Here is a 16,823-nt window from a genome sequence, read left to right as displayed (position 1 = left end):
CATAAACAAAAAGTTGGACGATCTACACTCTCAGAGAGCAATACAAGAAAGCTACAGCAATGAAACCAATTCGGGATTGAAAAATGATAAATATGCCAAGAGAATGGAAAATGAAATCTACAGATGCACACATATACATACAAAGTGAAGTCCACAACTTTGTAGCAAATTCCATTTTAGTGCAATAAGGGAAATGCTAATTTCCCCGTAAGTAGCATTTATCAACTGTATACCTAATTGATATAAATGAACCTTGACTCCTTTCTCATATTATTCACAGAAATAAATTCCACAAGGAATCTCAACTTAAATGTGAAGGATAAAACAATAAGGCTTCTTTCTAGTTGATAATATGGAAAAGTAGCTTTATGATTTTTAAGTGAAAAAATATTTTCCTTAAAAAACACAAATAAAGCATTAATAAAAGAATAAATCGAAAAATTACATCAGCATCAGAAATTTCTGCATATACATGCTAGATAGCAGAATTTCTTTGTTGGATACAAAGATGAATGAAACAAAATATAGAACTCAGAAATTAATCCATGTACATATACCCAACTAATTATTTCAAACAAAGTCACCAAGAGTAACACTGGAGATAGTCTTTTCTTTCCTTTTTTTTTTTTTTTTTTTTTTGAGGCTATCCAGAGCTTTATTTTGTAATGCAGAGGCCATACCATGGCCCCAACCCCACATCCCACCCTGCACTTCTTAAATGTTTATCACTCTAGGACACCCTTTATGACATTTTGAAGATCATTGAACTAGAAAATTATACCCTTATTTCTCTTAAACAGGTCAATAGCATTACTTACAGAATTCATTTTACAGAGATAGGAAAGGATAATCTTTTCAATAAATGTTGCTGGCATGGTGAAGGGACTGGGAGTCAAAGGGAGCACATAGACAAGTCTAGTACCTGCTAACGCTAACTGATGGAGTAAATAAAGGGGAGAGTGATCCAACATGGGAAGTGAGATACTCAGCAGACTCATAGAATGTCAGATGTCCTAAACAGCACTCTGGCCTCAGAATCAGCCCTTAAGGCAGTCAGATCTGGCTGAAGAGCCCGTGAGAGTATTTTAGGCATGGAAACCCAGACACTCTGGGGAAAAGAAAAAAAAAAAAAAAGGAGAAGACCTAAATGAAAGAGCTGGCTGAAAAGCTCATGAGAGTATTTCAGGCATGGAAAGCCAAGACACTCTGGCAAAAGATCTCTGCGAGTGAGATCCCAGTGGAAAGAACAGGTCTTCAAAGAGGGAGGTACCTTTCTCTGAATGGAGGAGAGAACCTCCACTTTGACTATGACCTTGTCTAAACAAGATAAGAGTCGGAGAACTCAGAGGGCTTCCATAGCCTTGGAAACTCATGACTGGAGCATAGGGAGATTACTGATGCCATAGACAGGAGTGTCAATTGGTAAAGTCAACAACAGGAGTCACTGTGCACTTACTCCTCATGTAGGATCTCTATCCTTAATGTGCTGTACATTGAGATTTAATGCTATAACGAGTACTCAAACAATATATTTCACTTTGTGTTTCTATGGGGGTGCAAACTGTTGAAATCCTTACTTAATGCATACTAAACTGATCCTCTGTAAAAAAAAAAAAAAAAAAAAAAAAGAAATTATCAATTCCCAACTTGACTCTCACTGGGATTAAACATGACAATAGGTCTGCTCTGATTTCATCATCATTTAAAAAAATCATCTATTATTTTTCACTTTATGTTTCTGTGTGGGAGCAAACTGTTGAAATCCATACTTAATGTATACTAAGCTGATCTTCTGTATATTAAGATAATCGAAAATGAATCTTGATGTGAATGGAAGGGGAGAGGGAGTGGGAAAGGGGAGGGTTGTGGGTGGGAGGGACGGTATGGGGGGGGAAGCCATTGTAATCCATAAGCCGTACTTTGGAAATTTATATGCATTAAATAAAAGTTAAAAAAAAATAAATGTTGCTGGCAAAACTGGATATATCTTATATCTTCACTTCTCAACATATGCAAAAATCAACTCAAGGTGGATCAAAGACCTACTTTTTTTTTTTTTTTGACAGGCATAGTGGACAGTAAGAGAGAGAGACAGAGACAGAGAGAAAGGTCTTCCTTTTCTGTTGGTTCAACCCCCCCCCCCCCAATGGCTGCTGTGGCTGGCACACTGCGGCAGGTGCACCACGCTGATCCGAAGCCAGGAGCCAGATGCTTCTCCTGGTCTCCCATGCGGGTGCAGGGCCCAAACACTTGGGCCATCCTCCACTGCCTTCCTGGGCCACAGCAGAGAGCTGGACTGGAAGAGGAGCAACCGGTATAGAATCCAGTGCCCCAACTGGGACTAGAACCTGGGGTGCCGGCGCCGCAGGCAGAGCATTATCCTATTGAGCCGCGGCTCCAGCCAAAGACCTAAATTTAAGACCTAAACTATAATAAAACAACTAGAAGGAAACAGGGGAGAATCTCTAAGACACTTCTGTAGGTGAAGATTTCTTATGTAAGACCCCAAAAGCACAGGCAACAAAAGCGAAACTAGATCAATAGATTATATCAAACTAAGAAAGTTATGCACAGTTAAGGAAACAATCAATAGTATGAAAAGATATCTAACAGAATGAGAGAAAATATTTGCTAGATACTTATAAAAAAAAAAGATACTTCGGCCAGCGCTGTGGCACAATAGGCTAATCCTCTGCCTGTGGTGTCGGCACACTGGGTTCTAGTCCTGGTCGGGGTGCCGGATTCTGTCCTGGTTGCCCCTCTTCCAGGCCAGATCTCTGCTGGGAGTGCAGTGGAGGATGGCCCAGGTTCTTGGGCCCTGCACCCGCATGGGAGACCAGGGGAAGCACCTGGTTTCTGGGTTCGGATCAGCATGGTGAGCCAGGCCGTGGCAGCCATTGGAGGGTGAACCAACAGCAAAAGGAAGATCTTTCTCTCTGTTTCTCTCTCTCACTGTCCACTCTGCCTGTCCAAAAAAAAAAAACAAAAAAAACAAAAAAAACAAAAAAAAAACAAAAAAAACTACTTCTCCAACAAAGGATTAATATTCAGAATATATCACCTACTCAAAAACTCAATAAACAGCCTAGGCAATCCAGTTAAAAAATGGGCAAGGGATCTGAACAGTTTTTCAAAAGTAGAAATTCAAATGGACAATAAATATATGATAAAAAAAACTCAATATCACTAGCCAATTGGGAAACCCAAAACAAAACCATGATGAGACATTATTTCATCCCTGTCACAATGGCTACTATTCAAAAGGAAGAAAGTAACAATGCAGGGGAGTATGTGGAGAAAGGAAAACTCTTATGCATTATTGGTGGGAACATAAATTTTAGTACCACTACTATGGAAAAGAATATGGAGATTTTTTTTAAGAAAAAACTAGAAATGGGACTGTCACATGATTCAGCAATCTCACTACTATATCCAAAAGACATAAACTCACTGTATCAAACAGACTACTGTACAACCATGTTTATAACACAATAGCTAAAATATGAAATCAACCAACATGTCCATTATCAGAAGAATGGTTAAGAAAATGTGAGGGTCCAGTGCTGTGGTGCAGTGGGTAAAGCCACTGCCTGCAGTGCCAGCATCCCATATGGGCACCGGTTCTAGTCCTGGTGGCTCCACTTCTGATCCAGCTCTCTGCTATGGCCTGGGAAAGCAGTAGAAGATGCCCAAGTCCTTGGGCTCCTGCACCTGCGTGGCAGACCTGGAAGAAGCTCCTGGCTCCTGGCTTCGGATCGGCACAGCTCTGGCTGTTGCGGCCATCTGGGGAATGAACCAGCGGTTGGAAGACCTTTCTCATCTCTCTCTCTCTCTCTCTACCTTTGACTCTCTGTAACTCTGCCTTTCAAATAAATAAATATATTTTAAAAAATGTGAGACACCTACACACACACAGGTATATACACTCATAAAATGGAATACTATTTACCCATGAAAACATTAAAATCCTGTAATTTGTAACAAAATCTATAGAACTAGAGTATACTATCTTGAGTATACACTGAGAGGCAAGTACTGCATGTTCTATTATATGGGAAATAATAACAAAAACAAAAACAAAGGTTCACTATGAGCACAAATGTTGATTACTAGAGGGTGGGGGTGGTGGGATTTAAATTAAAAAAAAGGAGAATCTGAGTGTGGTTCATTAATGGTCACAAATATACTAATTGAGATATTATTAATAGGGGAAGTGGGGTGAGGGTACTATGGGGACTTTGTACCACAATTTTTCAATTTTTGTTTTGTAAATTTCAAGTTATATCAAAAGGAAAAAAGAAAAATCAAATGGGAAACAAAAAATGTAGACACTTTTATAGACATCAAAAAATTAAATAAGGCAGCACAGATATTCTTAAAAATAAAAATACAGGAGATACAAAGTAAATGAATCAAACACATTATTAATACAACATTTTAATTTGCCCATTCTCCACCCTTTACAGGTCAAAGTAATCAAAATATAAGCAAGGACATGAAAGAGTTAAATAAGTTAATAAGAGTTCAATAAGGTAATACTTATAGATACTTAATGCTACATATTTGCCTTAAATAACTATTGATTTTAATATAAACAGATTGCCCATTAAATAGAAAATAATGCTAATGAAATCACAACTTATGAAAACTATGTGATATATTGAATGAGATTTCAAAGAGAAAATTATATGTTGATATGTTAGAAATAATAAATATAAAAGTTGAAAAGGAAAAATAAATCTTAAAAAACAGAATAATAGAGATAAAAGTAGAAATTAGTAAATTAAAAATAAAAACAAAGTAAAACCTCATGTTTGAGACTAGAAAAAATAAAACAAATGAATTCTTAGAGGGTTCAGTTAAAGAAAAATAGAACCCAAACTTCATGCATTATATTTGCAAAATTTCCATAATGAAGACATTTTTCTTTAATGAGAAAGAATACATAAAAAATTTTAAGGGCAAATTATTTGATAGGGGGATTTTACCAAAACAGTAAATGATGGTCCCAATTATTTAAACTGTTGGGCATAAGGAAAGAAGACTACTAAAGGAAAAGATATCACAAACAAAGTTAAAAGTTAAATTGAGAAAAATATTTGATTCTCATGTCACAAAGGACTAACATCCTTAATTTATGAATCAATTGCACAAATTGATAGGAAGAGGACAAACAATTTTACATAAAATAGGAAAGTGTATACATCGATGATTCACAGAAAAAAATTTAAATAGCTCTTAGGAAAATACTCAACACCACTTTTGTGAAAGGAAGATAGTAACAACATCGACATATCTTTTTTACCTATTAAACACAAAATTAGAAAAAATTGGTGAAAAAATATTTGCATATTATTACCAGGAGATAAAACTGTTGCAAATGTTCAGAAGAATTTGAGAGTATGTTTACTTATTATAAAGGCATATACTCCTTGATACCAACTCTAATTTTAGGAATTTCTTGCATAGATACTCATACATCTAAAATAAATTGTATATCAAGGTTAGTCACTGTAGCATTGTTTGTAATAGCAGAAGATTGGTAGCAAACTAAATGCCCTGTCACAGGTACAGGTAAACAGTTGAAATAAATTACAGTAAATGCATCATTTTAATATCACACAATGATGGAAAAGGATGAGTGTTTTATAATGAATTAGAAAGACAAAGGTACATTTTAAGATGAAATAGCCTGATATTATAAAGTTTATAAATTTAAAACCAAAAAGAACGTTTTTGGTTTGTTTATAAACACAAATTGCCTGGAAGGATAAGTAAGAAATTAATAATAAAGTTTCTTTTTCAGGAAGATGGGAACAATGTGTCAGAACCCGATGAGAAGAGTTAAATTTTCTCTTGATTTTGAATCATATAAATGTATTACTATTCATATATTATTATTGATGAGAATTTGATATCAAGGTATGCAAATTTGATATAGGATATTGAATTATATTTTATATTAATTATGACATTGGGGAAATAAATCAAATTGATCTTCTAAGAAGACTGATTTTGTAACATGATGCATAACATGAATTATAAAAAGGAGAGATGGAAAGCAAATATATAAGTTTGAAGTATATCTGTGATAGTGTAGGTATGGGTTAATAAATGTAGTAATACCAACAAGAATGCAAAAGGAAGCCTAAATTTATGAATCTCTAAAATGATTATAAAAACAACAAAATAATGGATTAAACATTAAGACTAAATAAATATATACAGGACATACCTACAATGTATAGCCTATGTTCTTGAAGAAGGATAAAGATCTAACAACTTTTAAGGAGTAAACTGGAGAAATGTTTCATGTTCAACTTCAGAGCTTTGTAAAGGCATTAGAAAATGTTTATAAATTTGTATGAAGTTCAAATAAAAGAATGTAAATTAAAAAGAATTATAATTTTTAGATATTCCTTAAATAAAGACTTACAATGTAGTATCAAAGATATACCTAATACTTTTGGTGATGAACAATTTACACATAATTGTATATTCATTATAGACTATCAAAATATCATAAAAATAAAAATTAAAACCATAAGTAAATCACTCATAAATCCCACAAACCAAACATATTTTCCATTAACTTTTTTATTCACATATCTTAGATTTAGCCCCAGGGATATTTATCCTCATATTTTTTTCTGTTCTTTTTTTCCCTATAAACCTTTTATTTTAAATATATTTTAAAGAAGCATGCTTTATCATGGTTTAATTTATACCATATTTTATTAACATTTGTCTTTGTTAATAAATATAAATGTCTCCAAAGTGTGGTTCAGCGGAATGGAGTCATTTGCTCCTGTACCTATAGTATAATATTCCCCACTAACTTAGCTCTAGCTATAAGATGACAGAGTTTCTGTATATCTTTTATCTGATACCTAATAAACGTTATCAATGTATCTGTGAAATGACCACCTTTAAAATATCTTTAAAAGTATTGTACTTATACCTCTGATTTTCATTTTGTGGCCAAAATATTTTCATAGTCATTTCTTTCTACATGATTTTTAGGGGAAATTTGCTTACACTTAAATTTCAGAAACTGAATTATAACTACTAAAATTATGAATTTAACACTATAAGAATTATGGAAATAAAGCAAAATATTATTGTGGTGAGTTACCACAAATGTGAAAAATCTCATTCATGTTTACCTGAAGTGGGAGACTTGCAGCGCTCAAGTTCCAGGGGAACAGGACTGTCATTCAGCTCAGTCAAACCTGAAAATTCAAGGACAGAAAAATGAGATTGCTAGCACTTTTTAGGTAATGCTTATTTCTTAACTCCTGTAAGTTTAGAAAGGCTTCCTTCCCCTACCCGCATGAAAACTACTTTCCATGCTCATGTTAGGTCACCAATCCTGAAAATTAAATAAGTAGGAAATAATAATAATTGGCATACAAAGGGCAATTAAACATGTATGGTGAAAAGATAGAAATTTTTTTTCTATTTTTGTATGAAATAGCTACTTTAAGAAATGACCCAATTTTATCAGAAAAGAGAGAATAAGAATAGTTAGAAGGGGGTCTTAAAAGCACCTTATCCAATCTACTTTCAGAAGATACGATTATTGGCTTTCATAATATCTTTAAAGAGAGTCTAAAAATTAGCTATTATATATAAAATGCAGTATTGTATATTATATTGATTTATTTAATGGTATCAAATCCCCTCCTGTAATAAGTATTACATCCTTCTCTTGTTTCTAATATTTCTTTCTATTCCATCACTTTCCTGACAAGTACAAGGATAAGTAGTACAGACTATAAAAATTTCATTAATTCTCAGTGTCTGCCAGTCTATATTCCTTTGACATCTGTAAAATGCTATTCATCATCCTATCCTTGTTAGAACATTTCATATACTTTTTAGTTAGTGAAGAAATACTCAGAGTTTTCACTTTAATGTTAAATCCTCATAACCAGAAACACTTCAGTATTACTGTCAATGATCACAATTATCTTTGTTAATATTCATTCCCCTCATCCTTGTCGTAATTTTATTTTTACCAGTAAACTTGTGACAAGTCTCCTCAAATCATATAACTGGAACTGAAAAGGCTCACTGCGATCATCTAGCTCAGCCCTTACTTTTTATAAATGAGAACTTTACGTTCAAAGAGTTTAAGCTATTTATTCCATGTCACAGAACTAATTTATGACAGAATTTGAAGAGAACTCACAATTCACAGTACAATCATGCATTGCTTAATGGTGGAGACTGTCAATATGTTCAATGCAGAAAGATCATAGAGCATTTTAACAAATCAGAGATGGTATACTGTACTACACACACAGGCTATATGGTTTAGCCGAGCATGCCTAGGCTACAAATCTGCACAATATGTTACTATAATGAATACTATAGGTAATTGTAATATGGTAAGCATTTCCATATGTAAACTTAGAAAAGGTATTATAAAGAAATGAGGCAAAAGGTACTTTTCAGCTTTATTATAATCTTACAGGACTACTGTTGTATTTGTGATGTATTCTTTCTGAAACGTTGTTAGGCATGATATGACTATACAAATTTTTACATAGTTTGTTATTTCAGTAGCTCACAGAACTTATAGTAGCAACTGCAAAACTTATTGTTTGCTTTATTTCTTAATTCACTAAAATTTGCAAGACTTTTAATTCTCATATAACCTTTAATTTTCTAGTTATAGCACTATCTTTATACTATTTACTGATGTAAGTATTACCGTTAATCTGGAAGTAGGCCGGCGCCGCGGCTCACTAGGCTAATCCTCCGCCTAGTGGCGCCGGCACACCGGGTTCTAGTCCCGGTTGGGGCGCTGGATTCTGTCCCGGTTGCCCCTCTTCCAGGCCAGCTCTCTGCTGTGGCCAGGGAGTGCAGTGGAGGATGGCCCAGGTGCTTGGGCCCTGCACCCCATGGGAGACCAGGAAAAGCACCTGGCTCCTGGCTCCTGCCATCGGATCAGCGCGGTGCGCCGGCCGCAGCGTGCCAGCCGCGGCGGCCATTGGAGGGTAAAACAACGGCAAAGGAAGACCTTTCTCTCTGTCTCTCTCACTGTCCACTCTGCCTGTCAAAAAAAAAAAAAAAAATCTGGAAGTAGACATTTGTCAACCTAAAATATCTTGGACACTGTCTTTACCTTTAAAATATTAAATGGATGAGATACATAAATAACTAAGCAATACATATTAGTCAAGAGTTGCTATGGAAATACCCCAGACTACTACTTGAAAATTTGCTGACTTAAATAGCTTTGTTATCTGATAGCCAACAGAGACTATTAGAATGAAAAATATTTAGAAAAATTCGTTTGAATAACAATGAATAGAACTATAATGACTAATGAGTGATCTGGGACCATTTAATGGAGAGGGGTGTTTTATAATTCTCAGATTTTGAGCACATCAGTGTAAGTTTTGAGTCACACAAATTTATTCAATGCCTAATGTTACACATGTTCTTTGTAGTAATAACAAATATTTATTATTTTTACCTAATACTCTGATACATACTTTATATAAGTCATCCCTTTCACACTTAAGAAAACTATAAGAGAGGCTATATAGTTATTCCCATTGCACAGATAAGAAAACCAAGGCAGAGAGACTTTTACATAAATTCTCTCAAGGTTATGCAGCTAAGAGCTTAAGTGAGCTGGATTTGCTCAATGTAAGATATTTAACAATCAAGAAAGTATAAACAAGAAAGAATTTCCTCAGAATTTTAAAGTCAAAGATTTGGTGGTTTAAGAGCTAAGCTTCATTTATCTGAAAAACAGTAAGTTTTCTATTTCTTTACTTGGCTAGTGACTCTGTTGTTTTCCCTAGTTCCTTCAGAATTCACCTGATTTCCTGCTCAATGTGGGTCTAATAACATTTCCATGTGTCAACTTGCAGTATATCCAATGCCAAGATTAAATATTTTATAGTCACCATTTAATCTTATGTAACCATTTTAAACAATCACCATTTAAATATTTTTTTCTAGAAGTAATAGTTTGTCCCTATAGAAAACTTCGAAGATACAAAAACATGAGAGAGTAAGTCTTTGGCTCATTTTTTTTTTTTTTTCTGCTGGAGTACTTGTCATTCTGCTGTAGGAATTCTTTCTATATTTTCAGGCAGCACCCTTTGTCAGAAGTAGGTACTGTGAATAATTTATCCCACTATGTAACTTAGCTTTCATTTTCTTAATTGTATCTTTTGATGAGCAGAAATTTACCTGAAGGATAATTTATCTTTTTTTCTTTCATTTTAATTTCTGATTCCTGTCTAAGTAATCATTGCAAACTCCGTGGTCATGATGATAACGTTCTTTGTTTTCTTCCAGAAGATTTCAGTTCTTCACTTCATTTTTATGTAATTCACTCCAAGGTAATAGATGGTTATTACATGAGGTATGGATGAAAGTTCATTCCCTGCACTCCCTCCAACTTCTTTCATCATTAGTTTTTTTTAAAAAAAGTTCATTTCTTCATTGATTTTTACTGGTAACTTGGTTAAAAATAGATTTACCATACATGAAGGCATCTATTTCTGGACTGTCTATTCTATAATCATTGTTTTGTCTTTCATATTGACCATCACACTATCATAATTAATGTAATTTTACAGTCCATCTTGAAATCAGGTAATGGATTCCTCCATCTTGTTATTTCCCAAGTATTTAGCTATTCTAGATCCTTTGCAATTCCATATAAATTTTAGAATTGCTTTGTCTAGGTTGGTGGGATAAAAATTTAAAAAATTTCATCTTCCAACCCATAAATACAGTATTTTCCTCCACTTGATTTTTTTTCTGCAAGTGTAACTTTTGTACATACCATTTTTGAATTCTTATTTTTTTTTGATGATCTTATATCTATTGGAGAAAGTAAGGTATTGGAATTTCCAACAATTATTGTTGAATTGTTTACTTCTCCTTTTGATACTGTCAGGTATTGCTTCATGTTTTCTGCAACTCTTGTTAGGTACATGCATTTATAATTGTTACAGCTTATTGACTGATAAGATTTTTTTTTTTTTGCTTTAAAGTCTATTAGAATAGTAACTCAAGCTTTCTTATGGTTGTCATTTGCATGATCTTTTCCATTCTTTTGTTTTCAATCTATTTATATCTTTGAATGTAAAATATATCTCCTGCTGGCAGAATATATCTAGATCTTGATTTCTTAAAAAAAAAATCAGACTCACAATCTGTATCTCTTGAATCGATTATGTAAACTCTCCCTGTGTAATATTATTCATATTATCAGGTTATACTTGTCATTTTTCATTTTGCTTTTCTATATTTCTATATCTTTTTTGTTTCTCTATGCTTCTTTACTTCTTTGCATGGTATTAAGTAAATATTTTCTAGTGCAACATTTGAATTTCGTTAACAAATCTTTCACTACATTATTTGGAGTTTTCCTGGTGTTTTCTCCAGGATTTACCACATACATCTTATCTGAATCTACTTCAGATGTATCCTTAGTTCCAATGAGATACAGAAAATTTATTATTTAATAGCTCCATTCCTTCTTGTGTGCTATTACTAATATATGTACTATAAATATATGCTATAGACAAAGTAAAACATTGTTCTAATTATTAAAAGATATGATTACATAAACTAATAAAGTGAGAAAAAGGAGATTACTTATAAGTATGTATTTAAAATGTTTGCAAATTAACTTTCTAATTTATCATTTCTGGTTCCCTTTGTTCTAAGGAGTCCAAGTTACTGACTGGTATCATCTGTTTATGCAAATACAATTTTGTTCTCCCAATGTCCTTTGTTCTATTAAAACATTTATATCATTTCTCTATGTAACTGACCCCAAAGTAACAATGACATATGCTGTTTTATAAATAGCCTTAAAAATATTTAAAAGAAGCATTTTGCACTTCTATCGTCTTACAAAATCACATAATTACCTTAACAGTGTCCTTTGTTTCTTTGTCCTCTGGGATCCTTTCAGCCTGAAAATTGTTCTGTAGTATTTTTTAGAAAGTGGCTTTGCTAGCTACAAATTGTCTGTTTTTGTTTATCTGGGAATGTCTATCTTACCTGAATTTTTGAAAGACAGTTTTTCTGGATATAAGATTCATGGTTGACAGGGTTTGTTTTTTTTTTTTTTTTCACTTTGAATATATTATCTCACTGACTGGGCTCTACTCTTTCTGATTAGCTGTTGTCTTACTGGAGTTCTTTTGTATGTGACAAGTCATTTTTCTTTTACTTGTTTCAAGATTTTCTCTTTGTCTTTGCCTTTCAGGATATTTAAGATGATGTCTGATTGTGGACAGTTTTACAATGATCCCTGTTGTTGCTCATTAAACTTCTCAGGAGTGACTATTAATGACTTTCATCAATTTGTGGAAGTTTTCAGTTATTATCTCTTCCAAATATTATTTTGCTTTTTTCTGAGTCTTTGATTCTGATAAAACTTATAGGTTCAAGCAGGTATACTTAATAGTATCCCACATTTCTTTGAGGCTTTATTTTTCTTCATACATTTTTTCCTCTGTCCTCCAGGAAATAAAGTCTCTAAAAATCTATATTTTAGCTTGCTCTTCCTTATTTCTGTTAGTTGAAATCTGTTAAGTCTAGTGAATTTGTCTTTTCACATATGCAGGTACTTCAAAAAGTTCAAGGGAAAATGGAATTAAAAGATAGTTTTGGTGCAAAAAAAATCTGAAATCCATGTATAGTACTTTCATAATATGCATTTTCCATGGACTTTCAAGACCCCTTTTATTGTACTTTTTAATTCCAGAATTTCTATTTGGTTCTTCTTATAATTTCTGTCCCTAGATCAATATTCTGTATTTTATGGAGACACTGTCATCACAGCTTCCCTCACTTTGTTAAGCATGGTAGCTTTTAGTTTCTTTAAACATATTTATAATGGTTGCTGTGAAGTCTTAATTTGTTAAAACCAACATTTGGAGCTTCTCATAGGCAATTTTTGTTGATATGTTTTTTTTTCCTGTGAATGAGTAACAATTTCCTGTTTTTTTGTTTGTTTGTTTTTTGCATGTCTCATAATTATCTATTGAGAACTGGACATTTTAGGTAATATATTGTAGCCTTTCTGGGTAGTAAGTGTTAATTTATCCCCCCATTTGTACAGTTCTTATTTTTATTGTTTTACTTATATAGTGACTTGGCTATAGTATTTTAAAACATCTTCACTACATTGTGAAGATTTGGGTGCTTCTTTTGTAGAGCAACAGCCCTCAGTTTACACACAGCACTTTGGGATAGGAATGGTTTTATCAGGGTTGTGTTTAACTATCTTTTTCCTTGTTCTGACAAAGGGGTCTGCTTCTTTTAGGGTCACATACCGCTATTAGGACCCACAATAATAGTTAGGTGTTTGTGCTATTGTTTTTGACAACATCCTGTAACATATTGATCATCCTGACCAGATTACATTTGGTGAGATGTCATTCTTGATGCTAGTCTTTGAGTTTTGTTTAAATCCTAAAAGGGCTTAGCTGTTTCTTTCCTTGCTTCTCACTGGTAAACTATCATCCATGGTTTAGTTTAATTAAACAACACTAAATTAAGAGAAGCTATCAGCCTCTTCTAAATTAATTGCCAATGAATTCTCCATTGATCTTGAGGGCACTCTTAGTCTTAAACCTCCTCATCCATTGTTTTCAAAACAAGCTGGTTCACTTTGGGAAATCTTTAGATCTCTTTATTCTTCTAGAGTGCCTCTCCCACTGGACAAAACCTCTGAGACATCATTATGGGTTCTTGGCAATGGTGATGACTTCTGGTTTTTCTCAGCTTATCTTTTCTGAATTAAAACCTTTGCTAGAACAAGATGAAGTGAAGGCAGTCAAGGCCTTAGTATTTTTGACTTGCCACATCTGAGAAAGGGCTCTGTCTTATGAATGGGGGGGTGGGTAGGTGAAAGGAGCCTCTGACCTCTAGGTCACACTTACCAGGAATTAGGCCTCTTCAACTTGGTGTTGGAGGGGATGAGAAATGCTGGCAAACCTGGAGGGGGGAGAGGAATTGAACGGGTTGTGGCTCAAGTGCTACAGACTGTCACTGTTTTTTTTTACCAAGTTTCTGTAGATTTCTTAGAATAAATGTTTCTTTATTTGCTATATGACTTTGGGACTATTTCTAGAGAGTTAAATGTATTTTTTTAAATATTTTCCACCAGTTTTTTTTTTTTTTTTTTTTTTGCTGGGGAATGGCTCTGTGGTGTTCCTCAAGCTACCATCTGAAAGTCTATCCTATACATGATATTTTTTTAAAAGTTCATTTTCCATTTTTTGCAGCTATTACATAGAAATAATTGGTTTTAATGCAAGGGAACTTGAAAAAGTTCAAGGAAAAATGGAATTTTAAGATAAGCTTATCTTGGTGCAAAAATGTTTAAAATCAATGCACATGAAGAGTCCTCAAAAAGTTTAAGGAAAATAAATATTTTAAAATCCCTATGCATGGATTTCAAAATTTTTTGCACAGTAAAATTATTAGTTAAATTTTGACATGAAATTTCCTGTATACTGACATGTATTCTTCAAACTTGCTAAATTTACTCAACAGTTTTGCAGCTTTTTTTGTAGATTCCTCTGAGTTTGTCTTCCTTCCTTCCAGATTTATTTATTTGTTTGAAAGTCAGAGTTACAGAGAGGCAGAGGCAGAGGCAGAGACAGAGGTCTTCCATCCACTGGTTCACTTCCTACTTCTCCACTGCTGGAGCTGGGAAGATCCAAAGCCAGGAGCTAGGAGCTTCTTCCAGGTCTCCCATGCAGGTTCAAGGACTTGGGCCAACTTCTACTGCTTTCCCAGGCTATATCAAAGAGCTGGATCAGAAGTGGGGCAGCTGGGACCCACCTATATGGGATGCCAGCACTGCAATTCATGGCTTTACAGAGCCAGCCCCCTGGGTTTTCCTTATATGCCATTAAATCACTAACAGAGTTTTAATATTTTATTTCCAATATTTAGGAACATTGTAAAATGTGTTTTTTGCCATTATAAGGTCATCAACTATAATGCTGAATAATGATGACAATGAATACTATTTTAACTGATTTTAGGGAAAAAACATTCAATATTTCAAAATAAAGTATGATGTTACTTGTAGATCTTCAATTGATGGAATTTATTCAATTGAGGAAATTTTCTTCTTTTGCTGGTTTGCTAAGGATTTTTATCAAAAATAAGTGTCCTATTTGTAAATTCTTATATTTATCTATCTTCCATTTGCTAATATTAAATCTATGTTTTTTGCATCTATGTTCTTGAATCAGACTTGGCTCCATTTTTTCTTCATTGCAGTCTTTGTCAACTTTTGGTTATCTACATTGTACTTGCTGGCCTCTGATAATCAGTTGGAAAGAGTTCCTTGTTTTTCTATTCCCTGGAAGTGTTTTGTGTAGGATTGGTGTTAATCTTCCCTTAGATGCTTGAATTAATCATTGCAGCCTCTGAGCTTATAGATTTTTCTTGATTGTGGATATTTAATTTTGATTTCAAAATGTTTTAATAGATATGTTATTCATATTCTCCAATATATTTGGTATTAGTTTTGTTAGATTTTGCCTTTCATGAAATCTCTTAATTTCATATAACTTGTCAATTTCTAGACATATTTGTTCATAATCTTAATTTTTTATTTCTTATAGAATTCATGTTTCCATTTACATTTCTAGTATTAATTATTCATGTTGTCTTTCTTGTTAATTCTTAAGGCTTTATAGATTTCATTAACCCTATGGCAGAATTTTCTTGTAGTTTTGTTGAACAACTCTACCTTCTAACTCACTGATTTCCGATCTTTACTATTTCCTTTGTGTTTCATTGCTCTTCTATTTTTAATCTAAAAAAAGAAGCTAGATAAGGAGTTTGCAATCTTTTTCTTTTACAAATATACAATATTCTAAACTCTCCTCCAAGCAGCACTGTTTTAGCAGCATCTCACAATTTGTTTCTAAGCCATGAGCTATTTAGAAATGTGTTAATTTCCAAACAGGCAATTTTCAGACACATCTCTTTTATGACTTTCAAATATAATTTCTTTTATGACTTTTTAATTTAATTTCTTTTATAGTAAGAGAAGATAGTCTGCTTGACTTCAATCATTTGTGATTCATTATAACTTATTTTATGGTCCAGCCTGTCCTTGTGAATTCTGCATTTTCACAAGGGTATTTTAAACAGTTTGTAGGAAATGGAATTAAAAGATAAGTTAATCTTAGTACAAAAAATTTGAAATCTATCATATGGTTGTCAAAAAGTTCACGAAAATGCACATTATGAAAAAATTATGCATGGATTTCAAAATTTTTTGTGCCAAAATAAACTTACCTTTTAGTTCCAATTTCTAAGAATTTTTAAAAGAACCATTCTTGAAAAGAATCTATTTTGGGGCCAGCGCCGAGGTTCACTAGGCTAATCCTGCTCCTGTGTCACCAGCACCCCAGGTTCTAGTCCCAGTTGGGGCGCCGGATTCTGTCCCAGTTGCTCCTTTTCCAGTCCAGCTCTCTGCTGTGGCCCAGGAGTACAGTGGAGGATGGCCCAAGTTCTTGGGCCCTGCACCCACATGGGAGACCAGGAGGAAGCACCTGGCTCCTGGCTTCGGATCAGCACAACGTGCCGGCCGTAGCGGCCGTTTTGGGGGTGAACCAATGGAAGGAAGACCTTTCTCTCTGTCTCTCACTGTCTAACACTGCCTGTCAAAAAAAAAAAAAAAAAAAAAAAAAAGAAAGAAAGAAAGAAAGAAAAAGAAAAAAAGAAAAGAATCTATTTTTAATTGTATGATGTACGTATCTATGTCAGGTCCACTTGGTAAAGACAGATACATAGATTTTTAT

General features: G+C 33.7%; 1 protein-coding gene across 14 annotated transcripts in view; it reads right to left on the bottom strand.

Annotated features, from left to right (window-relative positions):
- STXBP5L (syntaxin binding protein 5L) overlaps nt 1-16,823 on the bottom strand; it is a 426,109-nt gene that overhangs the window by 84,142 nt on the left and 325,144 nt on the right. For all 14 annotated transcript variants that reach the window (XM_051859274.2, XM_051859272.2, XM_051859275.2 and 11 more), the window contains one exon: nt 7,167-7,232. In XM_051859274.2, coding sequence (XP_051715234.1) covers nt 7,167-7,232 — 66 coding nt within the window. The remainder of the gene's footprint in view (nt 1-7,166; nt 7,233-16,823) is intronic.

This window comes from Oryctolagus cuniculus, chromosome 4 (assembly GCF_964237555.1).
Source record: "Oryctolagus cuniculus chromosome 4, mOryCun1.1, whole genome shotgun sequence".
Taxonomy (NCBI): domain Eukaryota; kingdom Metazoa; phylum Chordata; class Mammalia; order Lagomorpha; family Leporidae; genus Oryctolagus; species Oryctolagus cuniculus.
Note: the sequence above shows the minus strand (reverse complement) of the source record. Positions and strands in the feature narration are given on the sequence as shown.